At 41.9% G+C, this 27342-nt stretch overlaps 2 protein-coding genes across 5 annotated transcripts in view; one reads left to right on the top strand and one right to left on the bottom strand.

The window, feature by feature from the left end:
* The window catches only part of RAB3GAP2 (RAB3 GTPase activating non-catalytic protein subunit 2), a 100019-nt gene extending 92909 nt beyond the window's left edge, over positions 1-7110 (top strand). For 3 of the 4 annotated variants that reach the window (XM_049106995.1, XM_025420972.3, XM_049106994.1), the window contains exons 32-35: positions 1060-1149; positions 1401-1622; positions 3354-3512; positions 3714-7110. In XM_049106995.1, coding sequence (XP_048962952.1) covers positions 1060-1149; positions 1401-1622; positions 3354-3512; positions 3714-3869 — 627 coding nt within the window. In that variant the 3' untranslated portion in view covers positions 3870-7110. The remainder of the gene's footprint in view (positions 1-1059; positions 1150-1400; positions 1623-3353; positions 3513-3713) is intronic. The other variant, XR_007409199.1, reaches the window with a different exon arrangement.
* IARS2 (isoleucyl-tRNA synthetase 2, mitochondrial) overlaps positions 6902-27342 on the bottom strand; it is a 62185-nt gene continuing 41744 nt past the window's right edge. The window contains exons 15-23 of the mRNA XM_025420974.3: positions 20489-20597; positions 17729-17831; positions 16007-16132; positions 15270-15401; positions 13477-13583; positions 12569-12714; positions 11663-11853; positions 8699-8843; positions 6902-7415 (exon numbers count right to left, since the gene is read on the bottom strand). Of these exons, the coding sequence (XP_025276759.1) occupies positions 7273-7415; positions 8699-8843; positions 11663-11853; positions 12569-12714; positions 13477-13583; positions 15270-15401; positions 16007-16132; positions 17729-17831; positions 20489-20597 (1202 nt within the window). The 3' untranslated portion in view covers positions 6902-7272. The remainder of the gene's footprint in view (positions 7416-8698; positions 8844-11662; positions 11854-12568; positions 12715-13476; positions 13584-15269; positions 15402-16006; positions 16133-17728; positions 17832-20488; positions 20598-27342) is intronic.

Below are 27342 nucleotides of genomic sequence, written 5' to 3'. Positions count from 1 at the left end.
CCCCTGTGGAAAAACTGTACACCAGTGATGTCCAAAATGCAGTGGGTTGCCCTAGGATGCCTGCTGTTCCTCATCGCTAAAGGATGAGTAGCTTCATCCTAACTGGCAGTCACACTAGATGACCTGTAGTCGGAGATTATTTCATCTAGAAAGTCCAATAGAAGACACTTGGGATGACCTCAGGTGGAAACACAGTAGTCCGGGACGATGGCGTTGCTTGTTAACCCAGGTAACCTGGTGGGAAGCGGTAGGCCTGGCACGAGGGCCCGAGCCTTTCTGACCTCCGGAGGCCAGCACTCTTTGCTCTGTATCACATTTCCTCCCAAGGATTTTCTGAAACCCAGCTTTCTGATGTTCTGCTTTGGCTTTTCAACAGGGTGTCTTCAAACAGTTGAACAAGTGTTAATAAAAGGATGCAGAGACACACTGTGTCTTACTTACCTATTACTGCAAAACAAAGTACCTCAAAATTTAGTGGATGAAAACAACAGACATTTACTGCCATTTTTGTGGGTCGGGAATCTGGGTCCCCCCCCCCCCCCCCCCCCCGCCCATTGAGTTGTCTGTAGCTCAGTGTCTCACGCGTCTGCAGTTGGGGTTTCAGCCCATCTCAAGCCCCCACTGGGTGGAGACGGGATCCCCTGGCAATCCTACACGACTGTGGGCAAGACTATTCTTGCCACGTGCACCTCTCCAGAATAAGGCAGGTCACACCATGGCAGTCGGCTCCCTCCGAGCAAGTGAGAGTGAAGAGGAGCACCCAGGGCAGAAGCTCCAGCCCTTTTGTAATGTGATCGTGAACACGGCACGCTACTATCTGCCTCACTCTGCCGGCCAGGCATGCGGACCAGGAGAAGGGGATCGTACGTCAGGGGCCACCCACCACATACTGGATAATTGCTCTAAGGGGTAACTGAATACAGTCCTAAAATGTTACTGTTCGAGAAGACAGATCAACCATGAGTCACTGATGAAATGACTTCAGTTTTTAAATCTTTTGTCCTGCCCTTAATAATAATCCATACTCATCTGTTTTCTTGGTATTTTCTCTCTCTTTAGGGGAAAAATGCATTCTTCAAAGACCTAACTTCAATTCAGTTATTACCTAGTGGGGAGATGGATCCAAATTTTATTTCTATACGACAACAGGTAAATTACATTGATTTTATTTTTGTTTCTCAGAAGAAAACAGTAAATCAAAAATTTAGCTGACCTTAAAGGATGACCACTTTCAAGGTATTCTTGAAAGCTAATTTCCCTTTCAGTGGTATGTTTCTTTTTGGTAATCTTTTTAGTTTCCATGGAAAAGCCAACCTCATTGACAGGAAAGCCAGTTACTTGGCTTAGACATTTTTTTACTGATGCACACTGACCGTGCTCTGTCCTCCTCCGTTTGCAAGTTCTTACTGAAAGTCGTCAGTGCGGCTGTTCAGGCCCAGCATTTAGCTGTGAAGGACGGAGAGTCCTCAGAAGAGGCACCGACCACTCCTTTTGGGAAAGACCAAGATTGGCCAGTTCTAGCTGTGGATTTGGCTCATCACCTGCAAGTCAGTGAAGATGCTGTTCGAAGGCATTACGTGAGCGAACTCTACAACTATGGCGTGGACCACTTAGGAGAGGAGGTGAGCTCACCCTGTGAGCGGGGGCTCAAATGACCAAAATTAGAGTTGGAGTAAAGGCTCCAATAAAGGTTTTTGCTTTTCCTTTTGTTAGGACTTCTGAACACAAAAACAATAGAATATTAAAATCTAAAACTGTAGGGCACTTGGGTGGCTCAGTCGGTTAAGCATCTGCCTTTAGTTCAGATCGTGATCTCAAGGTCCTGGGATCAAGCCCCACATCGGGCTCCCTGCTCAGCAGGCAGTCTGCTTCTCCCTCTGCCTCTCCCCCTGCTCGTAATCTCTCACTCTCACACGCTCTTTCTCTCTCAAATAAATAAATAAAATCTTAAATATAAAACTGTAGTCAAACTCCTGTTTCTGGTCTGTGTTTAATAAACCCCTGCAGTGTGCCAGGCCTGTACTGTGCAGAGGCATAGCAGCACACAAAACAGACAAGGCTCCTTCCTCATGGAATTGATGGTCTATTTAGAAGCCAGAAAACATGTTGGATTTTTTTTTTTTTTTTGAGCCAGCATGCAAGCATGGGTAGGGTCGGGGTGAGAAACTTAAGCAGGCCTCACGCCCAGCAGGGAGCCCAGTGCAGGGCTTGATCTCATGACCCTGAGATCATGATCTGAGCCAAAATCAAGAGTCGGACACCCGACTGAGCCCCGCAGGCACTGCAAGCGTGCTAAATTTTGTACTGAGTGATAAACGTTGTGAAGAAAAATAGGATCATGTGAATAAACAGGAGCTACTACATATGGTGGTCAGAGGTGACCTCTGAACTGAGTCCCAAGGATAAGATGCAGCCAGTCACCCAGGAAACTGGGGCAACAATGCCTGAGGCAGAAGTGATGAGAAGGTCCAAGGACCTGGGGCGAGACTAGCTTGGCAGGGCCCGAGACCAGAGGGCCAAGTGGGGGACCACGCATGGCAGGCCAGGATACAGAAGTGGGAGGACTGGGCAGGTGGGCAGGTGGAGATCACATACTTCATAGTGCATGGTTTTTCACAGTATTTTCAGAAGCCGTTAGGTTTTAAGTAGTCATGTGATTTAATTCCCTTTTTTTGCCATAAACTTAAAAAAATGATTCTTACAGTCATACTGAATTAAAAAATTAGGGTGATAGGCACTAAGGAGGGCACCTAATGGAATAAGCACTGGGTGTTGGCAAACTGAATTTAAATAAAATATTTTTTAAAAATTAGAGGAGATAAGAATGAGGCAGTGAGCAGAAATTTGAATTTTGAACACGAAATTTGATTTGGACTTTCTTTTGGGTGTACACATGGCCACAGCTGAAAGATGAACTAGAAGCTCTTGACTGGCAAAGCCTTTCCTAGAGTAAGCCATGTGCTGGAGTAAGCCAGCCGTGTGCCAGGGTCAGCCAGCCGTGTGCCAGGGTCAGCCAGCTGTGTCCAGGGTCAGCCAGCCATGTGCCAGGGCCAGCCAGCTGTGTCCAGGGTCAGTCAGCCATGTGCCAGGGTCAGCCAGCCGTGTGCCAGGGTCAGCCAGCTGTGTCCAGGGTCAGCCAGCTGTGTTCCAGGGTCAGCCAGCCGTGTGCCAGGGCCAGCCAGCCGTGTGCCAGGGTCAGCCAGCCGTGTGCCAGGGTCAGCCAGCTGTGTCCAGGGTCAGCCAGCCGTGTGCCAGGGTCAGCCAGCCGTGTGCCAGGGTCAGCCAGCCGCGTGCCAGGGTCAGCCGGCCGCGTGGCCGCTCTTACTGTGCCCCCGTCCATGCGCCCCCCGCAGGCCATTCTCCAGGTCCAGGACAAGGAGGTCCTGGCCTCGCAGCTGCTGGTGTTAACGGGGCAGAGACTGGCTCACGCGCTCCTCCACACGCAGACGAAGGAAGGGATGGAGCTGCTCGCCAGACTTCCACCCACTCTCTGTACTTGGCTCAAGGCCATGGTAAGTACAGGAGGCTGAGTGACCGGGTCACTGGGTGCTCTCCTAGATGCACGTTTACTAACAGTTGGGGAGAAACTCTAAGCGGCAGGCCTAAGTGGGTTCCAGAGCACTTACTGGGCAATCTCTATCCCGACCCCTCTTAAGGGAGGAAGCGTTACTGCTGTGCGGCGCTGATGGGTTATTCTTGTGTCCCGTTTGCAGAATCCCCAAGATCTTCAAAACACGGACGTGCCAATCGCAACAACGGCTAAATTAGTAACTAAAGTAATCGAGCTTTTACCAGAAAACCACGGGCAGTATGGTTTAGCCTTACACCTCATTGAGGCTGTGGAAGCCATCTCTCTCCCTTCCTTATGACCCTTCCGTACTGAAAACGGTCTAAAACCGTGTGACTCTCTTAGTGCATGGTAATTTTACATAGTAAGATCTGGAATTTTATGGAGGAAGTGTATGTCTTTCTTCTTTTGTAAAATAAAAATACATACTACTTTTTAAAAGTGCAGTCCTGGCTAAATTCCACTCCTTTGGTTAACATTGGAGATAAAATACAAACAAATATCAATTATACCATTAATTACTAACACAGATGTTTTACTGTTTATTTCTAATTTAAGCACTTAAGTAGCTTAATGGGTAAACTTTGCTATTTCAAATGGGTTATAATTTACAGATTATGTTCTTATTATCAGATTCTATATTTCGTACTCGAAATGTTATTGTAATTAAATTTAAATGTGTTCATGTATAGTCCCCATCAGTAAAATTAGAGCACCATCCCACTCGCTTTTGTTGGCATGCTTAAATCCAACATACTGGGCTGCCGCCTGGAGTTCTGGATGCGGACAGGTTCTTTCCCAGAGGTTATGCTGCCGCCACCGGAGGAGGATGACCTTGCTTTGGAGGAGGAATGGGTTCGAGATCATCATATTCATCAGAAGGGACACTGAACAGAACCCTTAACCTGTTGTACTTGCCAAAGTTGAGAATCTGAGATGCAAGCAACAAAGCAAAATTAATTACAGTGTAAGTTAAGATTTACTTTTTGCCAAGATTCAAAGTTGTATCCACATCAGGTAATTGTAAAAATGTATTATCTTGTAAAATTTATGTTTAAAAACAAGGGCAAAGATGCTAAAAATTTAAGTCCAATTTATTTTTCCTACGAGTGTTTAGAAATGTCTGCTTCTGGGATACGGTAACGTTATCTGTTCTTGGGAATAATACAGAAAAGGTCTAGTGATATTACAGCTTTGCAAACCTACCTCACAGCTGGGTTGAGAGAATAAAATACAACTAATTTTGTACCCTAGAGTGCCTAGAGCAGTCCAAGTGCTGAATAATTATTTGTCGATTAAAACCAGATTAACCAAAACTCTATAAAAAGTGCTTTGAGCTCTACAAATACCAAGTATTTATTACAGTGTATCTTTGGAATGTAGCCATACGGTGCAATTATCGATCTCTGTCATGGATCACGATTGTTATTCATAGTAACTCATTGTGATAAAGATGTTGCTTCACGTATTTGTAAGAAGCCAACTTTAGCAACTTGTGGAGTTGAGGAGTATGCCCCTCAAGAATATAAAGAAAAGTCTCATGTTTGAGAATATCCCAGTGTAAATTCTTTCTAACTGAAGGATCACACCCAAATAAGAATAATTGTATAAAACTTAATGATTACCATTTACTTTAAGAATCTTGAAAGATAAAGCTTTAAGATGTCTTGAATATTTGGGTGAGGGCCTGGAAGTCTGATGGGAGATACACGCTCCGTCCAGTAGCAGCACAGAACAGGTCCTTTACGCTGGTCCAGCCTCTCAGCCTCTGCTTGGATCTCCGCCGGCCCGTCCAGACGCAGTCATAGATTTCTTGTAAACCGGCCTAGCTTTATGTAGTCACGTTACATGCATTCTAAAAGATTCGTTCTTCCTGTGATTTTTCTAAATACTCAGAAAGTAGTTACGAATTTTGGAGGCTGGCCAAAGAAACTTTAAATCCTCACTTTGATTCTATTATCACTTTTGGGGGGGAGAGGGAGTACCTAATAAACATGTTAGATGATAAAGCTGGTTAGACTCATTCTGGTAGGAAACATAAACTTGGGGATTGTTGAGATTATTAATAAGCTGAAATATGGCTCATAGGATCATAACAAATCATTGAATTACAAACCTGTAGTTACATTTGTAATCCTAAGATTTACCATTCAAGGAATTTTAAGGCAATTCTGAGTTATAAGGTTAATAAGAAAAGCAGTTAAATATCTTACTGTTTCATCAAGGGCTTTTTAAAAATAAATCTGAGAGAAAAAATACCTATGTACACATTCTGTAACAATGAAGAGCCACAAATAAAAATTAGATTTCATGAAGAATGGGTGATTTCTGAAACAAAGGTGGGTCGCACTTCCTGCTGGGAAGCCAGTAACTAGTAGTGTCTCTCCAGAGAGAAGTCCCACCCACGCCCCACGCCCCACACACCTTTCTTCACCTAGGCATCAACAGTAACCTAGGCATCTGTACCTTGTTAAATTCCACTGCATAATGCTGAAGGAAACAGAAGTGTTTTCAAATAATCATAACTTCTACGTTACAGGTTGTGTTTAGATGTAGAACTTAGAAGAGCCACGTAAACATAGGTGAAGAGGAACATAGCACCGACCTTCTAAATGCTTCATACTTTTGCAAAAAGAAAATAAGAAATGGAGAGTTTCACCTTTGGTAGAAAAATTCATCTAAGGTCAAAGTAAGCACTATTACATTTAAATTGCCTTTTTTTTTTTTAATGGTTGATTACAACTTAAAATCAAAACAGATTTAATAATATTAAGCTTTCATGGAATATAATGTTCACTTAAGAGTTGCTGTGGTTCATTCATTTAGAAAAGACAGGTATTTTTAAAGTACTCCATAGCAACAGTGAAAACCCTCCGTCACCCTGACAGGAATGAATTTGTTGGGCTTCTAAAAGTTAGGTGTCTGCTGAATAGAATTAGTCGTCCCTGTAAAGGTTTTAATCCAATCCTGAACTGTTTATAACATGCTGTTACCTACTGTAATGTACTGTAAGTAATGACATTCTGTACATACTTCTATTTTCTGTGTCTGTTCATTGTTGTGAACTTATGTATATTAGTGAAATAAATTTTCAGCTTTCATGTTTCAACATTCATAAATATAAGTATTTATATTGTGTTTCCTCCTCTTGTGCAAGAATAACAAGTTCGGTGATGTTTTCTTTCTAATGCAAACAAAAAAACCTAGCTGTTGCGCAAAGGATAATGTTCACTAGTGAGGCCGAATGAAATCTTTTTTCTAAGGGAAACACACCTCTGCCATTCTCCTCGGAGACCATATTTTTTTACTTGATTTTTGCAACTTCAGAATCCGTCAATTTCCAGATGCCTTTATTTTTAGACATTATAGAACTTAAATACTGAGTCAAGAAGCTTTATAAAATATAAAACTTTTCTGGTCAGCCACATTTAAAGTCACACATTCTTCAGTGTATCTGTTCTCGATAAATCCATTATGGATATGTGTAGGTCCATCTGCATATTTAGATTTTTCTGCATATATATATATATATATATATATATTATCTAATACAGGAAAAGCTTGTAATTCTGAAATTGCCCCTTACGCTACTACTCCTCCACTCACGACCTAAATCTAGGCTTGCTCTCCCCGGTGTTGTGAAGAGTCCATCAGAACTCTCAACGCCTTCTTGCTCACAGAGCTGCCGCCAGCACGCTGAGCTCTTACTTTCCGTTGACGACTTCTGCGCACCGGGGGCAGAGTGTATCTGAAGACTCAGCTGTGTACTTCCAACAACGAGGGCATTTTTCTTTGGTAGTTGGCATGACAATTACTTTATATGAAGACTCTTCGCGAATATCACCACCTGTGAGAAAGATTCAGGAAGACACTGAGGGGCGTTCACCTGGTCTCCCTATTTCCTATCGACTGACTGGTTTTACCAGTGTTCCTTTTTCAAAGCTTTCTCCCTCCCTTGGGTAAAGCCAGTCCGTATGACTTCGTTTCCCACGTTCCGTCACCAGCTGTGACATGGACTCGCACCCCGACCACTGAAGACCGCTGAGGAAGCAGAAACCCCGAGTGAGAGGTTAACGGATTCTCCCCGGGTCTCGGAGTTCGGATCTCCTCGGGCAGCGCAGGCCTCTAGCTCTTCATCCGGGCACCGTTCTGATAAGTGACCCTCCCGCTACAGCTACACAAGAGTTGTAGAAAGAGCCAAACCACGGTGACAACTGCAGTGTCCCCACATAAACCTTGGTGTAGGGGCGTCTGGGGTTGGGCTCCAAGCAGGATGTGGAGCCCGCCTAGGACTCTCTAGCTGTCCCTCTGCCCCTCCCTCCACATCTCACCCCTACCTCAAAAAAGAAAAAAAAAATTCTTGGTTTAGACAAAAGGAGACAAAAATTTCTCCACTGTCAATACTCCCAGACTTCAGAGTGAATTAGTTACAGTAAGGAAAGTTACTTTCTAGCCGTCATACGAAGAATGTACGTTCACACTTTCAAAAGCTGGTGAGCATCTTTACTACCTGGTCAGTGCTTCCAGGCCTCACATGTAGACTGAGGCCCATAACGGGGCCTCCCGCCTCCTGAAGGCACCTAAACACCTCGAGGAACACAGGCAGGTCACCGTTCCCACAGGGTCATGTTCCCAAGTGCACCGCCGCAGGGAATGAACGAGGCCGACAAAAATCCTCTCTCAAATGCCCGCGAGCCGTCTGCTCACGAGGTGCCACAGTGGGAAGGGCTCCGTCCAACTTCTTAGCCCTGCGTTAAGAACGGCTAGCTCTTCATGTACAGTGTGCAAGGGAGAAATTTCAGAGTCCACACCGGGGAGGGGGCGACCTAGGCAGTCCTGGGATCCTGGGTGCCAAGGAAGCAGGACACGAAAGAGGGAGGCCGCCCCGCGTCACCTACCATGACCCTTAGCCAAGGGAAGGGAAGCCCTCGCCTGGCTCTGGCCCTGTTCCCAAGTTCATCAAGCAGGACACTTCGGAGAGTGGGTTTACAAACTTGGCCAGGTGCCATAAAAAGATGTTCCAAGAACATATTTGCCTTTAGGATCAGGTCTGATCCACCGCAAAGCTGGAGGTGACTGGGATTATCCCTGTTGTCTGGGTCCCACCGGTTCCTCTCGTCTCCTCCTTACCTTCTAGGTTGATCAGGAACGTCCCTTGGCGCTCGATTACATCCGTGGTTACGAGCGGTGGATCCTGAGAGAGTAGAGTTGTCTGGGAAGCCATCATTAGCTCGTTCAGCTGAGAGGTGCTGGAAGTCTCCTCCGCTTGCAGCATCTGGGAATAGGATGTCAGAGTGACCGTCTATGGGTTCACTGCAAATTCTGGCATCCAATGCGTGACCCTTTGGTACCATGATCTCCTAAGTTGATCTTATTAAATCAATTCTTACAGGAAGGAAAGGGATTTTTGTTGTGTTTTGTTTTTAGTTTTAGAGAACAGGGGGATGGGGGAGGCAGAGAATCTCATGCAGACTCCCTGATGAGTGGTGGCCTCCATCCCACCACCCTGAGCTGAAGTCAAGACTCGGCCACTTAACCTACTGAGCCACCCAGGCGTCCCTAGAATGAGAGGTTTTAACTAAAATATTTTCAGGCAACAGCCCATCTCTGTACGTAATATACTCTACGCCAGGCGCTTCACTGTGCTGGGTGCTAAATGTCCGCCGTCTCTAATCACCACAGTGTTTCTCATCCCCATTTTCCAAACAAGGAAACCTGCTCAGAGCAGCTACTTCCTCATGGTTCTCAAGCAGTAGGTGGCGGAGCTGCCCGTCTAGCCCAGGTCCGTTACCTCGGAGCCCAGGCTTTCCCTGTGTCCTGCCTCCCACCCTAGGAGAGGTGTAAGGAAACTAAACGGACCTGCTTTTGGCAACACAGACCAATGGTGGCAACTGAATAACACAGAGACTATGTACTGTATTCTGAAGTGAATAAAGTTAGATATTTGATAAGCATTTTTACATTTTTCCTTGTAATTCTCTTCAAAATGAGTTTATAACCCAATACAAACATTCCTTTAAAAAAAAAATAAGGGGCACCTGAGTGGCTTAGTTAAGTGGCAGACTCCTGAGTTCAGCTCAGGTCACGATCCCAGGGTCATGGGCTTGAGGCCCGTGTCAGGCTCTGTGCGAGTGTGGAGCCTCCTTGAAACTCTCCCCTGCCCCCCCTCCCCCTCGGCTTGTGTACTCTCTCAAAAATTTTTTAAAAACTCAAGAAAAAACAGGCAATTCTGAGAGCTTAATTTGGTCTTAACAAGTTCATGCAGTTAGTAATTCATAGATGCAGGATTCCAAGTAACAGATACTTAGTGTAATCCCTAAGAAAAATACATTATTTTTTAAAATCCCAAACTACTTTTTCCAATATAAATGATCCAAACAACCCGTATTTTTTTTAACTTAAGAACTCATGGAGTCAAAAGACACACAACATGTAGGAGGAAAACCCAAAACTAGGCTATGTAGCCTTGGCTAGGCCACAGTTTCAATGGTCTTCAGTTCCCTTGCTTATAAAATAAAGGAGTCAGAGCCTCCCAGCACATACACTTTATTTTTTTAAACATTTATTTATTGGGGCACCTGGGTGGCTCAGTGGTTTAGTGCCACCTTCAGCCCAGGGCGTGATCCTGGAGTCCCGGGATCAAGTCCCACATCGGGCATGGAGCCTGCTTCTCCCTCTGCCTGTGTCTCTGCCTCTCTCTGTGTCTCTTGTGAATAAGTAAATAAAATCTTAAAAAAAAAATTATTTTAGAGCACACATGTGCAGGGGGTTAGACAAAGGGAAAAAAAGAGACAGAATCTCTAACAGACTCTGTGCTGAGCGTGAGCCCAGCACGGGGCTCAATCCCATGACCCAGAGATCATGACCTGAGCAGAACCGACTCAATCCCATGACCCAGAGATCATGACCTGAGCTGGACACTGAACCGACTGAGCCATCCAGGTGCCTCCCAACTTACAAATTTTAAAATGTGAATGAGTATCTTACTGAAATAATCTACTGTCTGATCAACAATCTCCTACAGACTGTAAACCTCAAATCTAAAATTACATTACTAAAATTTTAAACTGAGCTTACTGACCAAATGAGTTGGTCATTTTTAGCAAACTATGATAGCAGTAAAACTTCAAAGAAAATATTAAGAATCCCGGGCAGCCCTGGTGGCCCAGGGGTTTAGTGCCGCCTTCAGCCCAGGGCGTGATCCTGGAGACCCAGGATCGAGTCCCACGTCGCGTTCCCTGCATGGGGCCTGCTTCTCCCTCTGCCTGTGTCTCTGCCTCTCTCTCTCTCTCTCTCTCTCTCTCTCTGTGAGTCTGTCATGAATAAATAAATAAAATCTTAAAAAAAAAGAAAGAAAATATTAAGAATCCCAAGAAGAAAATCCTAATGGTCTCTTTGGAAATAAAAATAGGATGAATGCTTTGAGATGGCATGGTAACTTGCTGGAGCAAATGAATTTTCTTCAAATCTCCTGAGAAGGACAGTCCGGGTGGCTCAGCAGTTTAGTGCCTGCCTTCGGCCCAGGCTGTGATCCTGGAGACCCGGGATCGAGTCCCACGTCGCGCTCCCTGCATGGAGCCTGCTTCTCCCTCTGTCTGTGTCTCTGCCTCTCTCTGTGTGTCTCTCATGAATAAATAAAAAACAAAAAAATAAATTTTTTGTTTTTGTTTTAAAAAATATCTCCTGAGAAAAAGAGGGAAATATTTTTTTAGATTTGCTTTGAACCTGGTCCAGATGGACAAAATTCACAGAAAACTAGGCCCTTAACACAAAATCCTCAAGTTTTGTGTAGTGTAATAATGTCATTAGTTTCTATCACTTACCTAAATAGCCCTGAGAATCTGCATTTCAGATAGGACTTGTTGCAACTTCCCTGGCCCCACTAATGAAGGACGTAGCAAGAGAGTACATGTTTTGTAAGAGAAGGGAGAGGAAGTATTGAAAAGGGGGAAACAAAGAATCCGTGATAGTATTCAGGATTACAAGATTACTAACCTAAAAAAATCTTACTTATATAGAGATTTTTAAAAGCCAAATGTCAGGTGAAACTTTAGGACACTAACCTCACTTCCAAAGGGACAAACCGCCACTCACCTCTATTATCTCAAAAAGCAGCCCAGGCTCGATCACAATGATAACCTCGTACTCGGCTGCGTTTTTACCAGGGATGCTTCCAAGGAACGAATCTCGCATGGCACACGTGCTCTCTATCGCCTCCTCTAATCCAGGCTTCTTCCAGATAGAACTAGTTCTAATCCACCCAGTACGAAATACACTCTTGGGTTCTTTGAAACAAAAGAATAATAAATAAACAAAAGTAAAATAATTTACATATATTCTAAACTGTAGAGAACGCACTAACCATTAAATATTTTACTGTTCATGGGAAATAAGAATTGGTATTTATGGCAAATATTATGGAGCCATTCTAAATGCTTACCAAACATTTATATTCACCTTTGGAAATCTAAACAAAGGAAAATACATATAATAAGATCCCAAAGGGAAAAAAGGATACCTCAAAGAAAGTAAAACAGAAAAAAAGATCCCAATATTAACCATAGTTGTCTCTGGAGAGTAAGATTATGAGTGGCTTTTCCTCCTCTTCTGGATTTTTGTAGTTACTGATTCTCTGAAAGCTTAATACAGAGGGAAAAAACTATTATAAAATCATTCATTAAAAGGCACTACACTTGGTTTTTAAAAGACCTAAAATATATTTCAGACATTTAGATATTGAGGAAAAACCGATTTTGCAGCATAGTCAAGCCGCTCACACACTGCAGAAGGCACCCTGTCAAGGTGGCCTGACGGCCACCCGGAAATCCATGCTGCTCCGCGACAATCAAGTGCAGAAAAGTCTAAAGGCCCGAGACATGTTCTCTACAAAGTGCTCACCGTGGGCGAGAAAGTGCCCCTTCCACGAAGTGGATGAAATCAGAAGTCACGACCCTCATCAAGGGTCCTTCTCATTTCGAGGACCAAGCGAGTATTCCTTACCTTTAGCATAAGGTACGTGCTGGAACACTTCTTCAGCCAAGTGAGGAAGAATGGGAGCAAAAGAACGAACCATGACATCCAGAATTTCGGCCAATGCGGTCTGGCAGGAGCGCCGTTTGGGGTCGCCTGCCTTCTCACAGTAGAGCCTGGACAAGACCAACGTGCTCAGCAGGGGACAGGAGAGTGCCGAGCCAGGAGGACGCAGGACGCGCCTCGGGCGGTTCACTCCTACAGCAGCTAACCCTACGTCTAATTTAAGAATAAGATGCTGTCATAGGACTTTATCTGTAAGTCCTCTATTCCACTTTCCTCCGTCCGGGTGTGCTCACCTCCTCCAAAACCTCTCTTAGCGGCTGTGCTGCATCCAGTTCTGTCTTTGAGAGAGCTAACTGCGCGCTGGAGGACGACTAACATGTTAGTTGATGGTACGTACCTTACAATCTTATCAGCGCGTGCAGAGGACTGGGAGTTACAACCCTTGAGGTGCTAGGGGTCGGGGCTGACCCTCACGTCGGCTTGGTTGCTATCAACGAAGTCCAAGCACCAAGCCTTCCCCTAAAAGGGTCTGATCTTAACGTGATGCTATTGTGGTAACAGGTGCCTGTATGTTGGTCTCTCCTCCTTAAAATTTACAAACTCCTGAGAAGAGGTACTATATTCGTCACCTCATATTAGCACCCGCTCCCTCGATCAACATGGCACAAAGCACATTCCTTGTATGATCTCTTTACATCATCACACTATGAGGTGTGTATGCTCACTTGACTCAAGAACTCAACTTACTAACTGCACAGCGCTGCCCTTCTTGCTCACCCCTGTACACCCAACACTTGCCAAGTAGACACTCAAGAAAGATCTGAATGTTTTATTTATTTTTTTTGAATGTTTTAATATTCAGTCATACATACCTGTCTTTGATTATGCTGAAATAAAAGTTAGAGAGCTCTCTGGTATAAAATGCTCGTAACAGCCGAACAACTTTTCCAAAATCATACTGTTTATATGAATCGGTAATCTAGGGAACAAAAGTCAAAATCAATTGGAAGTTGGGGTAAGCAAACAAAAATGCAAGCCATCATGGGCAAAATGTGTACCTTTTCAAACGATGTTTCAAAGGCAGATGGATACAAAACAGGAGACATGCAAGAGTGACTGAGGATCCTTAAGACATTTTGGGGTATCAAATTCAACAATCAGAAAATGATGAACATTCTATTCTGGAAACTATATAAGAACACTCCTCAAAAGAAGGGATCAGGTTTTAAATGATCTGAGAAAGGGGAACCCTCCTGCACTGTTGGTGGGAACGTGTACTGGAGCAGCCACCCTGGAAAACTGTGTGGAGGTTCCTCAAAGAGTTAAAAATAGACCTGCCCTACGACCCAGCAATTGCACTGCTGGGGATTTACCCCAAAGATACAGATGCAGTGAAACGCCGGGACACCTGCACCCCGATGTTTCTAGCAGCAATGTCCACAATAGCCAAACTGTGGAAGGAGCCTCGGTGTCCGTCGAAAGATGAATGGATAAAGAAGATGTCGTTTATGTATACAATGGAATATTCCTCAGCCATTAGAAACGACAAATACCCACCATTTGCTTCAACGTGGATGGAACTGGAGGGTATTATGCTGAGTGAAGTAAGTCAATCGGAGAAGGACAAACATTATATGTTCTCATTCATTTGGGGAATATAAATAATAGTGAAAGGGAATATAAGGGAAGGGAGAAGAAATGTGTGGGAAATATCAGAAAGGGAGACAGAACGTAAAGACTGCTAACTCTGGGAAACGAACTAGGCGTGGTAGAAGGGGAGGAGGGTGGGGGGTGGGGGTGACTGGGTGACGGGCACTGAGGGGAGCACTTGACAGGATGAGCACTGGCTGTTATTCTGTATGTTGGCAAATTGAACACCAATAAAAAATAAATTTATAAAAAAAAAAACCCACACCATATGAAAACAGCAAAGTGCAAGTTGCCAGTGTTCCCTCATTTATGCCTGAAAAGTAAAATTGGGCAAAAGCCCGCAGGTGTGTGTCTCTGACGTACGGGTACATGGGAGCAGCCACACGTCTAACTCTTGAGAAAACACACATTATCTGGGTTTATTTATAATGAGAAAACATCTTACGAAACACACAGAATAGTCATTTCAGGTATTTCTATACTTTGAGGGATAACTGCAGATAAAATAGAGGCCTACTTTATTCCTTCCTGTTGGGAGAAATATCTAAACCTAATCTTGGGAGGGAAATGGGGTCTGAGGGGCAGCCTGGGCCTACTGTTTACACCAGGTGCTGCTAGTTTTTTGAAAAACCAGGAAAGGGGCAGCCTGGGTTGGGTGGCTCAGCGGTTTAGCGCCGCCTTCAGGATCGTGGGACTCGATCCTGGAGACCTGGGATCGAGTCCCACGTCAGGCTCACTGCATGGAGCCTGCTTCTCCCTCTGCCTGTCTCTGTCTCTCATGAATAAATAAATAAAATCTTAAAAAAAAAGAAAAACCAGGAAAGAACTGAAACTTCACATACCTAAAGTCAACCTGGCAATGTTGGGAAGGTGCAGAACTGGTCAAGTGTAACTCTGCTTAGTGCTACAGCCACTACTTCTAATAATGTCTGTTCTGCTTGCACACAACTCACAATCTCAACACTCGGCAGTGCTCATATTTCTGTTTTCCAGAAGCTTATTAATTTGTACTTACCTTGTTTGCTAAATCCTGCAGCAAGTGCAGCATGTACTGGTCTATGACATGCATATTATTAACAGGAATGGAGTCTGTTTCTGGGTTGAAACCAGCGACATTTCCCAAGAGAAAGCGGAGTGTATTCCTGAGCTATTAATATCGAGAAAAAATATGCAGTCAAAAAATATAGGCCTTCAATTCTTACTGAAAAGTTATTTTATTTTTCTATGATTTTTATACAACTCATGTTACTTTCTTAATGGGACATTTTATAAAGATCATTCCTGAGACTAATGCAAAAAAAAGAGACTCTCATTTCAGTAGCTGAGTTGTAGAAACCACCACTGGACTTTACACGTGGACTGACATTTCATTATATTTCTTCCTAACCTTTTACAGGCAAATCAGCTATTAGTGGCCCAATTTGTTCATCTATATAGGTAAGAGTGTTATTTTCACCTGCTTCACAGGCAAAAATAAAAATAACTGGAATAAAAGGTGAAAGGTCATTGAGCACATGAAAGTATATAAAATTAATTTTGTATTAGGCTGTATTTTATAAAATACCAAGTACAGTACATAAAACTTTAGGGTTACACTATTAATATTTTTAAACACAAGATATCTTTAAATGCTCACAACGTGTGGAAACTCATTTTCACTTTTTTGTGATACCAAACAAAATGTTCCTCATTTTTTTTTTAAGTTATTTCGCTAACTTCGTATTCAGAAATAGGAAGAAGAGGGACTCTGACCTTGCTAATATCATCTCTGGCAGCATTAAGTACAGACGGGCTGATGGTCACTTCAGTGAAGACGTTGGACTCGGCCACCCACCAGCGCAGGACATCAGCACCGTAGGGAGGCTCTGCGCTCTGATCCTTTCAGTGGACGAAAAAGACATAAACGTTTAAATGGCTTTCAATTCATTAGGTGAACAAATGTTTTAGGTATTCCTCTTGAGCACTATTTGAGCACGACATGTGGATAAGATATACCTGCACTGTCATGAAATAAGGGCTAACAACCTCAGGAGTCAGCTGCCTGTGAAAAACAACACTGGGCCGAAGAGTGCACGCTGCAGTCTGGTTGTGTGTGCGGATGCGGGCGAGCCTGACACATCCATGGACTAGAGCTGGTGGCGGGAGCGGGGCCCTGATGCCTCAGCGATGGTGGAAGGGGTCTTGGAAGGGCTGCACTCCCTTCCAGGACTCACCTTACACACAGCAAGGATTACTGGACATTAGGATGGCAGTAAAAAGCCAGAGGAGTAAAATAACAGACAAGTAATTTCTGAAACTAACTCCAAAATAAATTATCAGCAACCCCAGATTTGATGTTCATTAATGACTTGCTTTAAAGTGTATAATTTCCAAGAATAGTGAAACATGAAGTTGCAATCTAAATTTTTTTCTTACACTGTTTCCATGTAACCGTAAATTTTTGTTTTAAGTAAATTTTAACAAATTTTTGAAGTTTAATTTTAAAAAAGGGAGGTCGTGCCTGGGTGGCTCAGTCAGTTAAGCGTCTAACTCTTGATTGTGGCTCAGGTCATGATCTCAGGGTAATGAGATGGAGCCCCGTGTGGGCTCCATGCTCAGTGAGGAGTCTGCTTCTCTCTCTCTCTCCCTCCTTCCCTCTGCCCCCTCCCCATGCTCGCAGACACGTGCAGTCTCTAAAATAAATAAATCAATCTTAAAAAAAAATAGGGGAGGGATAGCATGGCTCAGGACCTCAGGACCTATAATATAGATTCAAACTTGAAATTAGTCAACTGGGCCACAATCCCAGCACTTCCCTTTTTCATTAAAATCATGTATTATTTAAGAGTTTACATTTACACTAAATTCTACTCCTGAAGCCAGTATTACACTACATATTAACTAACTAGAATTTAAATAAAAATTTGGGAGGAAAAAAAAGAATTTAGATTTAAAACATGATAAGTCATCTGCTATTAGCCTAAAAGATAGTTTTGTTGTTATTGTCATTTTACATTGAAATAACTACATTAAGGTTTTGGCTGCCAATTTAAAAGTCTTAAAACAAAAGTTTTAGGGCTACCTGGGTGGCTCAGTGGTTGAATGTCTCCCTTTGGTTCAGGGTGTGATCCTGGGGTCCTGGGATCAAGTCCGGCATCGGACTCCCTGCAGGGAGCCTGCTTCTCCCTCTGCCTATGTCTCTGCCTTTCTGTGTCTCTCATGAATAAATAAATAAAAATCTTTAAAAAATAAAAAATATTTTAATTAAAAAAAAATAAAAACAAAAACAGGGACACCTGGGTGGCTCAGCAGTTAAGTGTCTGCCTTCAGCTCAGGGCGTGATCCCAGGTCCCGAGATCAAGTCCCACATCGGGTTCCCCGCAGGAAGCCTGCTTCTCCCTCGGCCTGTGTCTCTGCCTCTCTGTCTCTGTCTTTCATGAGTAAATGGATAAAATCTTAAAAAAAAAAAAAAAACAGTTTTAGAGAACCACCTACTTGTCCTCCATTGATGACCACATCAGGATCGATGACATTCCCAAGAGACTTGGACATCTTTTCTCCCTTCTCTCCAAGGGTAAATCCATGAACGACCACTGTCCTAAGAAGACAAATCAGCCAATTTTAAACACAATTATAATGACCTCATTGAAGATCACTTATAGCTTAAAAAGAGTATCTTAGCTTGACAAAAAAAACAGGATTTTTCTTGACAGATTATGGATGAAAGCTTTTCTTAAAGTCTAAATCTCAGCCGCTTATGTATCAAGACTGATAGGAACTCTCTACTTATACACAGAAAAAAAAAATTTTTTAAAGATTTTATTTATTTATTTGAGAGAGAGAGAAAGAGAGAGAGGCAGAGACACAGGCAGAGAGAGAAGCAGGCTCCATGCAGGGAGCCTGACGTGGGACTTGAACCTAGGCCCCCAGGACCACACCCTGGGCCAAAGGCGGCGCTAAACCGCAGAGCCACCCAGGTTGCCCACACAGAAAAATTTTTGATGTTTACATTCAATACATAAATATTTCCTGAGGTCAGCCCAGGTGGCTCAGCAGTTTAGCACCGCCTTCAGCCTAGGGTGTGATCCTGGAGACCTGGGATCGAATCCCATGTCGGGCCCCCTGCATGGAGCCTGCTTCTCCCTCTTCCAGCGTCTGTTCCTCTCTCTCTGTCTCTCATGAATAAATAAATAAAATATTTAAATAAATAAATTCCTGAGCATTTATTATGTATTGATTTTGATCATTAAAACTAACCAGGAAAAAGTATGTCTTAAAAAGAACAGATTATCATTTCAAAATTACTTTCAAAAAGACAATTTGAGGCAAATATATATCTGTTGTTCTACTCGCTTTTGAAAGCATGTTATAGGGATGCCTGGGTGGCTCAGTGGTTGAGCATCTGCCTTTGGCTCAGGGCGTGATCCCAGGGTCCGGGATTGAGTCCCATATTGGGCTCCCTGCATGGAGCCTGCTTCTCCCTCTGCTGGTGTCTCTGCCCCTCTCTCTCTCTCTCTCTGATGAATAAATAAATAAAATCTTTAAAAAAAAATAAAAGCATGTTATATTAGAAACAAATATGTAAATTGTTCTGGGATGCATTTTCATTGTGAGGCAGCAAAAATCTTAAGCTATTTAAGAATTGTTCTGATTCTCTATCCACTCACTTAAATAAGGAAAATCAATGATCTATAGCTTATTAAGAATATCTAATCTAATACAATTCACAACAGGAATGTTCATTAATCATTTGTGTATAAGAATATTTGACCTCAAGCTGTCTTCAGTCAACGTAGAATACCATTCTCTACACCCCTGTGTAACAAGTCTTCCCATATATTTTTTTTTAATTTTTATTTATTTATGATAGTCACACAGAGAGAGAGAGAGGCAGAGACACAAGCAGAGGGAGAAGCAGGCTCCATGCACCGGGAGCCCGACGTGGGACTCAATCCCGGGTCTCCAGGATCGCGCCCTGGGCCAAAGGCAGGCGCCAAACCGCTGCGCCACCCAGGGATCCCAGTCTTCCCATATTTCAAGATCTAGCTGTTTGCAGATGTCGCCACTGTTCCAGTCAATGCTGCTGTTACTACTTCTTGTGGGAACGACAGTGTGTACCAGCGACAAGACTTCTCTGTATTGTCTTTGTCTCTCTTTTTTACTTCAAATTCATTTCTCTCGGGATCCCTGGGTGGCGCAGCGGTTTGGCGCCTGCCTTTGGCCCAGGGCGCGATCCTGGAGACCCGGGATCGAATCCCACATCGGGCTCCTGGTGCATGGAGCCTGCTTCTCCCTCTGCCTATGTCTCTGCCTCTCTCTCTCTCTCTGTGACTATCATAAATAAATTAAAAAAAAATTAAAAAAAAAAAAAAACAAATTCATTTCTCTCATAAAACAAAAGACTAAGCTAATAAAGGAGGTGTTCTCCTTGGAGATAGGCAGGTCTGGCTCCAGATTATGCAATAAAGCGAGTCAAGGGAATTTTTTGCTTTCCACTACATTACACTGTACTATATTAAGTGTGCAATAGCGTTATGTCTAAAAAAACAATGTACAAACCTTAATTTAGAAATACTTTATCACTACAAAATGTTAACTATCCCCTGATATTTCAACAAATTGTGATCTTTTTGCTGGAGGAGACTGATGGCTGCTTACTGATCAGGGTGGAGGCAGCTGCCGGCGGGGGTGGCTGGGACAATTTCTTAAAATAAGACAACGAAGCCTGCCACACTGACTCGGCCTTTCATGAACAACTCTGTACCATGTGAAGTTTGATAGCGTTTGACCCAGGACAGAATTACTATCAAAACTGGAGCCAATCCTCTCAAACTCTGCTGCTGCTTTATAAGCTAAATTGATGTAATATTCTATCTAAATCCTTTATGGTCACTTCGACAATCTTCACAGCCTCTTCACCAGGAGCCGATTCCATTTCAAGATACCACTTTCTTTGTCCATCCATAAGAAGCTTTCCTCCTCTGTGAAAGTTGTATCATGAGATTGCACAATTCAGTTCTATCTTCAGACTCCACTTCTGATTCTGGTTCTACAGTTTCCACCACATCTGCAGGTACTTCCTCCATGGAAGTACTGAACTTTCAATTTGTAAAAAAAAAAATGCAGTATCTGAGAAGCGTAATAAAGTGAAGTATGCCTGTATGTACTGCTCGGGGCAGAGCTTTGCACACTGGCAAGTACCCAGCAGAAGTACTCAGAGTGCGAGGACTTGTTTGGCTTAGGTATAACACTTACTTAAAAGGTGCTTTTTTCCTTGTTGCCACACTTGTTAGTAAAGAAGACTGAAACCAACCACCAAGTTGGTCTTTTCCTTCCAAGTACAAATCTGCTCTTTGGTCGGTACCTCAAAAATTAATATTAAAAAACAGAGAAGGTAAAGTTAATTACAACTGGAAAATGAAAATAAATATGTATCAAAGTATAAAATAATAAAAAGCAATCGTGTTATTTACTTCTTGTGTCGGGCTATACCTGCACTAGCTAGATTGCATTCACTTGAGCTATTACCCTCACTGCCTGTTTATTAATCAAGATAAAGAGAATAAATGTTGGGAGTATGATCTCCTAACCATAAGCAACTTAAAACACTACCTAAATTAGGGACTGATTAATAATAATTACCAATATCAATATTTCCAGCTAAATCTTTTATGAAAATGAGCACCTAATAACTTATACGTGAAAATACTCTACGTGATACCGTAATGATGGATTCATGTCCCATTATCCACCTGTCCAAACCCATACCATGTACACCACCAACACTGAACCGTAATGTGGACTATGGACTTTGGGTGGTTACGATTTGTGGCTGTAGGTTTATCCTTATAACAAGTGTGCCACTCTGGTAGGGGATATGGATGATGAGAGGGGCTGTGTGTATTTGGAGGCTAGAAGGATATGGAAAATCTCTAGCTTCCTTTTAGTTTTGCTATAAACCTCAAATTGCTCTAAAAAAATGGTCTTTTAAAAAAGATATCGCAAAAGAAAAAAATATAAGTCAAATTTGCTGGGACATATGTATAAGCAAGCTTGAGAGCTGTGGTCTGCATTCAATAATAAGCCACAGTTAATTCAAGAGTTAATAATCTGAGATAAAAGACCATTTGGCAAACATCGTAACAATCATTTCAGTCAAGAATCATCTAGGGTGCTTAACCAGTAGGTAAAAATTTGGTGAGAAATGAGGATATTTCTAGTCTTACGTATCTCCCTATGAGATCCTTACTAATGTAACAATTCCTATAGGGAGATGGGGGTGGGAAGTGAGAGAAAACAGGCTGATACCACCTCCAAGTGATCACAGTGCAACATCACCAGCAAGTTCCTGTGTGACCTCTGTTAGGACGCACTGAAAAGGAAACAGGATCTCTCCTGTGATATTCCTGCCCAAAATGCATAGTCTAAATGTCACCATGAGGGACAAATGCAAAGTGAGGGACCATGTACAAAATAATCTGTACATTCATGAATGTCAAGGACATGAAGGACAAGAATAAAATGAGACTAAAGTGACAGGACAACTAAATGCCACAAATGACTCCAGGCTGACTCTAGGACTCTTTCGATTTTTTTTCTTTCCCTAAAAAGGAGATTACTGGGTGAAATCTGAATAAGATCTGTAGGTAGGAAGGAATCAGTGTCAACTTCCTGATTTTGATATTCATATTGGTTATATAAGAGACTGCTGTGTTTTTAGGAAATATACACCAAAATATTTAGGGATAAAAGAGCATCAGGTTTGCAGCTTACCCTTAAATGGTACAGAAAAGTGCTTATACATATAGAGAAAAGACATATAAAGTAAACATAGTAAAAACCTAACTTTGGAAAATCTGGATGAAGCATATGTGCTACTTCTTTACTCTGTCACTTTTCAGAGTAAAATGTTTGGTTTTTTAAAAAGATTTTATTTAGGGACCCTGGGTGTCTCAGCAGTTGAGCGTCTGCCTTCAGTTCAGGGCATGATGCTGGGGTCCTGGGATCAAGTCCCTCATCGGGCTCCCTGTAAGGAGCCTGCCTGCCTCTCTCTGTCTCTCATGAATAAGTAAATAAAATCTTAAAAAAGAAAAAAAAAGATTTTATCTATGTATTTAGAGAAAGAGAAAGTGTGCATGAGTGGGGGAAGGGGCAGAGAGAGAACACCACATAGCTCGATCTTACAACCCTGAGATCATGATCTGTGCCAAAACCAAGAGTTGGACACTTAACCAAATGAGACACCCAGGCACCCCCATGTTTTTATTTTTGTTTTTAAAATAAAATCTTTAAAAAATAAAAATAAAAATAAAATAAAATAACATGAGGTCTTTGGGAAAGATTACTTCCATATTCAAACCTACACTCACAACTCTGAGAAGCCCCCATAACCCCTTTTAGTTGTGAAATGTAGATTTGTTCTTCTGTCCTCATATTGAGGATTCAGTGTTATAATCCTTATGTGACAATGGGTATCTGGGTAGAGGCAGGAGGCAAGATTAAAATAATTAAATGAGGCCAGCTCAATTCATTCAACATTTCTGAAAACTTACTACCTGACAGGCACTGTACCAGACACTGGGAGAGGGGGAATATAAAGAAATCTGGTAACTGCCTTCTTGGACTGATCGTTAGTGAGATGGATTTTACGTTAAGTAAGAAATAACTGTGTTAGATGTTAGAAAGGCAAAACTACAGTTCAGTCAGTCTGTGCAGCCAGGAAAGTCTAAGAGGGTATAAAAAGGCAAATGCATACATGCAATAAGAACAAAATGTTTTGGCCTCAACATCTAGAGTGCTAATTCTATTCACTACTCTTCTTCCTCTCCTGATCTGTAACCATCTGTGACCTGAAACTTCTATAACACCAGGACTCAAACCCCATCCCACCCAGAACGTTCACTTCCTGCTGGTGGCCACATTTTGGATATGGCAATAATCAATGAGATGATCAATAACAGAATGTCAGTGGAAATCTGGCGTGTGGCGTGTACAGGGGTGGAGTCTTGGCTTAACCTTCCACGGTTCCCGTTTCTTCTTCACCAAAATGAGGACACTAAAATCTATTTACCTTATACGGTTGTTAGAGATGAGAGAGTAACAGGACATGCTTTGGACACAGTAAACGATCAGTAAATGTTAATTATTACAAAGATTTAGAGTACTCGTATTTCCTGAGGGCACATTTAGAAAGGAGTTTTTTTAAACTGCTATAATATGAAACAGTACTTGTGAAAATATGATTAGTTATCCTAAACTATTTTAAAAATATATAGTTCTGATCCTGAACTAGAAATATATGTTCTAACATTCTAATAAAACAAGAGGACATCAGCCAATGAAGAGCACAACAGAACAGCTAATACTTATCAAGGGTAAAGTCTCAATGCCTTTTCCAGGTGGAACTGGGTAAGAAGCAAAAAGTGTCATCCTAGAAAAGGAGGTGCACTCCCAGAAAATTTCTGCAAGCCAGAGCCTTTCAAGGTAGTTGGTGAAACCAGTGGAAAAAGATGATGTGGGTCAGGGGTGGGGGAGGAGTTTGGGCGTAGCAAAGCTCTGGACAAATGAAAAAAAAAAATAAAGCTTGTGGAAACTTTCAAAACGACGGGAAATTTAGTCTTGGATGAGAAGAAATAGGAAGAAAAGTGAAACTCAAGTGCTGGAATATTCTGGAATTACTGTACAACCTCATATAATGAATTATTGGGACTATTTCCTATTTTTGCAAGTTTATTTTTAGTAGTGATTTTTTTCTAGGAACTGTACATTCTCACTTCAAGAAATCTGTAAAACACTGAAAAGTCCAAAAAATATAAAATCACATATATCCCACTACCTAGAGATCATCACTTTATTGCATATTTCCTTACAGTACTATCTGTGCTCATCAACATTGCCAGGAGTTTGTTAGCAAATCAAGACATCTGCCTACATCCTGCTTTTGTGTTCGGCACTTTTAAAATGTAACATGCCCTTAGATGAAACCATACCCACAATTATTTTTCAAAAACATGACTGAATGGCTGCATATCATTCTGTCACATGAATGTGCATCCTATTGCTTTAGTCACTTATTGACACAAGGACAATGAGTTACTGTGTCAAATCATGTACTGTTAGAAATAACACTGTAATGAACATCCTCACACAAATTCTTCATCCAGATCTGATTACCTGTACAGGAGAGATACCTATAAATAGAATTTTTTGGGCAAAAGATAGAAAACCACTCAAAAGCTCTGATGCATAATGTGAAATCCTTTCCAGGAGTTTGCACCAAATTAATTCCAAAAGCAGTGTACAAAAGGGAGGAATGGTGCCAATTTTTTTTCTATTTTTTTTTTTATCTTTTATCCTCTTTTTTCCCCCTGAATAGACCTTTTCTTTAAAAGCTTTATTTACTTAAGTAATCTCTACCCCCAATATGGGGCTGAAACTCATGACCCCAAGATCAGGAATCACATGCTTGGAACACCTGGGTGGCTCAGGGGTTGAGCGTCTGCCTTTGGCTTGGGGGCATGATCCCAGAGTTCCAGGATCAAGTCCCACATCGGAATCCCTGCATGGAGCCTGCTTCTCCCTCTGCCTGTGTCTCTGCCTCTCTCCCTCTGTGTCTCTTATGAATAAATAAATAAATAAAATCTTTAAAAAAAAAAAGTCACATGCTCCTCTGAGTGAGCCAGACAGGCACCCCAGAGCTTTTAGTAAAATAAAAAATCAGAACTTTCTTATCGAGGTAGAAATAAACTTGGGAGTTGTAAAATTCCAGGAAAACTGGCAGTTAACCACGTGGGAAAAAGTTAGTATTTCTTTTTTTTTTAATGTTTTTTTTTTTAATTTTTATTTATTTATGATAGTCACAGAGAGAGAAAGAGAGAGAGGCAGAGACATAGGCAGAGGGAGAAGCAGGCTCCATGCACCGGGAGCCCGACGTGGGATTCGATCCCGGGTCTCCAGGATCGCGCCCTGGGCCAAAGGCAAGCGCCAAACCGCTGCGCCACCCAGGGATCCCAAAAAGTTAGTATTTCTATAACAGTAACTATCTCTCTTGGGAAAATTATAAAAATTCATATTTAGAGGGAATAATAAAGTGTTCCAAACAACAAACCTCTAAAATTATGATTGAGGGATGGCAGTAAATAAAGAATTAGCAATTAGAATTAGAATTATTTACAAAAAAATATCCAAGCAAATCAGCCCAAAAAGGGGGAGTAATCTATAATTTTCATTACTAAGTTCATTTAACTTATTAGCTTAATTGATATTTAGCAAAATTACTGTATTTAAGAAGGCCAAGTTGTAGAACCAGCACAAAACCATATTTGTCAAAACCACTGCTTTACCAATGTAACATGCGAAAATAATTTAAACCAAAAATAATTTGTAAAAAATGTTAAAATATAATTATTAATTTTTAAAATCAGGCTTTTAAAAAGTATTATATATGTTCTTAAAAGGGTGACCTTTTAAAAAAGTCATCTATAAATCTAAATTATCTTAGTTTCTCTTTCAAAACATGATCTTTTTTCTATTTACTTCAAGTCATTTCTTTTTATTTGTTAAAAATACAGAGGGGCCCCTGGATGGCTCAGTCAGTTGAGCATCCAACTCTTGGTTTGGCTCAGGTCTTTTTTTTTTTTTTTTTGGCTCAGGTCTTGATCTGAGAGGTCCTGGGATGGAGCCCTGCACTCACCAGGCTGCATGCTCAGCGGGGAGTCTGCCAGGGATTCTTTCCCTCTCCCTCCCCCTCTGCCCCTCCCCTCTTCTTTACAGTATGCTCTCTCTCAAATAAATACCTAAATAAAATCTTAGAAAAAAACAGAAATGCAGTAGGATAAGTATTTTAAAACTCGCAACACCTCACCAGGTGAATGGATAAATAAGCTATGGCACATCCAGAAAATGGAATATTACTCAGCGCTACGAAGAAATGACCCATCAAGCCAGGAGAAGATCTTAAATAACCACTGATGCATGTTATTAAGTAAAAGAAGTCAATCTGAAAACTACAAACTGTATGACTTCAACTATATAACATTCTGGAAAAGGCACAACTATGGATATTAAAAAGATCAGTGGGGATCCCTGGGTGGCGCAGCGGTTTGGCGCCTGCCTTTGGCCCAGGGCGCGATCCTGGAGACCCGGGATCGAATCCCACGTCGGGCTCCCGGTGCATGGAGCCTGCTTCTCCCTCTGCCTTTGTCTCTGCCTCTCTCTCTCTCTCTCTCTGTGACTATCCTAAATAAATAAATAAATAAATAAATAAATAAATAAATAAATAAATAAATTTTTTTTTTTAAATTAAATAAAAAAAATAAAAAGATCAGTGGTTCCCAGGAAAAGAAGGGATGAACAGGTGGAGCAAATTTTTAGTGCAGTGAAACTATTCTGTGAGATACTATAACGGCAGATCTATGTCATCATACGTTTGTCAAAACCCTCAGAACATATGACACGAAGAGAAAACTCTAATGTAGACTGTGGACTCTGGATGATAATTTGTCAGTGGAGGCCCATCAACAGTAAAATGTCCCACTGTAGTGTGGGTTCACAGTGGAGGAGACGGGGGGGGGGGGGGGGGGCACAGTGTATGGGATCTCTGTACTTTCTCTAAAACTGTTCTAAAAAATAAGATCTACTTAAACTTTTCAAAAAACATTATTTATTTATAAGTCACTAATAATTAATGCCTTTGGTAAATGTTTAATGAACGATCCACTTAAAAATGCCATTCCCTTTCAGAAAGTGTTCCAGTTTCAGTTTCTGAAGTACTATTGGCCTTGAACTCACAATGCAACAGGTACTTGACCGGGTGTTAAAATTCATAAGCCAAATCTTTCACTGCTATAAAACCCATCAGCGAAAAATAAAACCAGTTCATATGCTGTAATCACCAAATTCGTCTTGTTAAACATCAATAGGTACTGATGAAGACTGGTAGCTAAATTAAGCTCGAAATCAAGCTGATTGTATTTTGCAATAATACATTCTTAGGGAAATATGCAGACACTGTATCATTATTAGAATTAATATAAGCATTTGAGAATGAAAAGTACAATAACCCTTCTCAGAAAAGCCTTTCTCTCTCTCTCTCTCTCTCTCTCCACCTC

Source organism: Canis lupus, chromosome 38 (genome assembly GCF_003254725.2).
Source record: "Canis lupus dingo isolate Sandy chromosome 38, ASM325472v2, whole genome shotgun sequence".
Lineage (NCBI taxonomy): Eukaryota > Metazoa > Chordata > Mammalia > Carnivora > Canidae > Canis > Canis lupus.
Note: the sequence above shows the minus strand (reverse complement) of the source record. Positions and strands in the feature narration are given on the sequence as shown.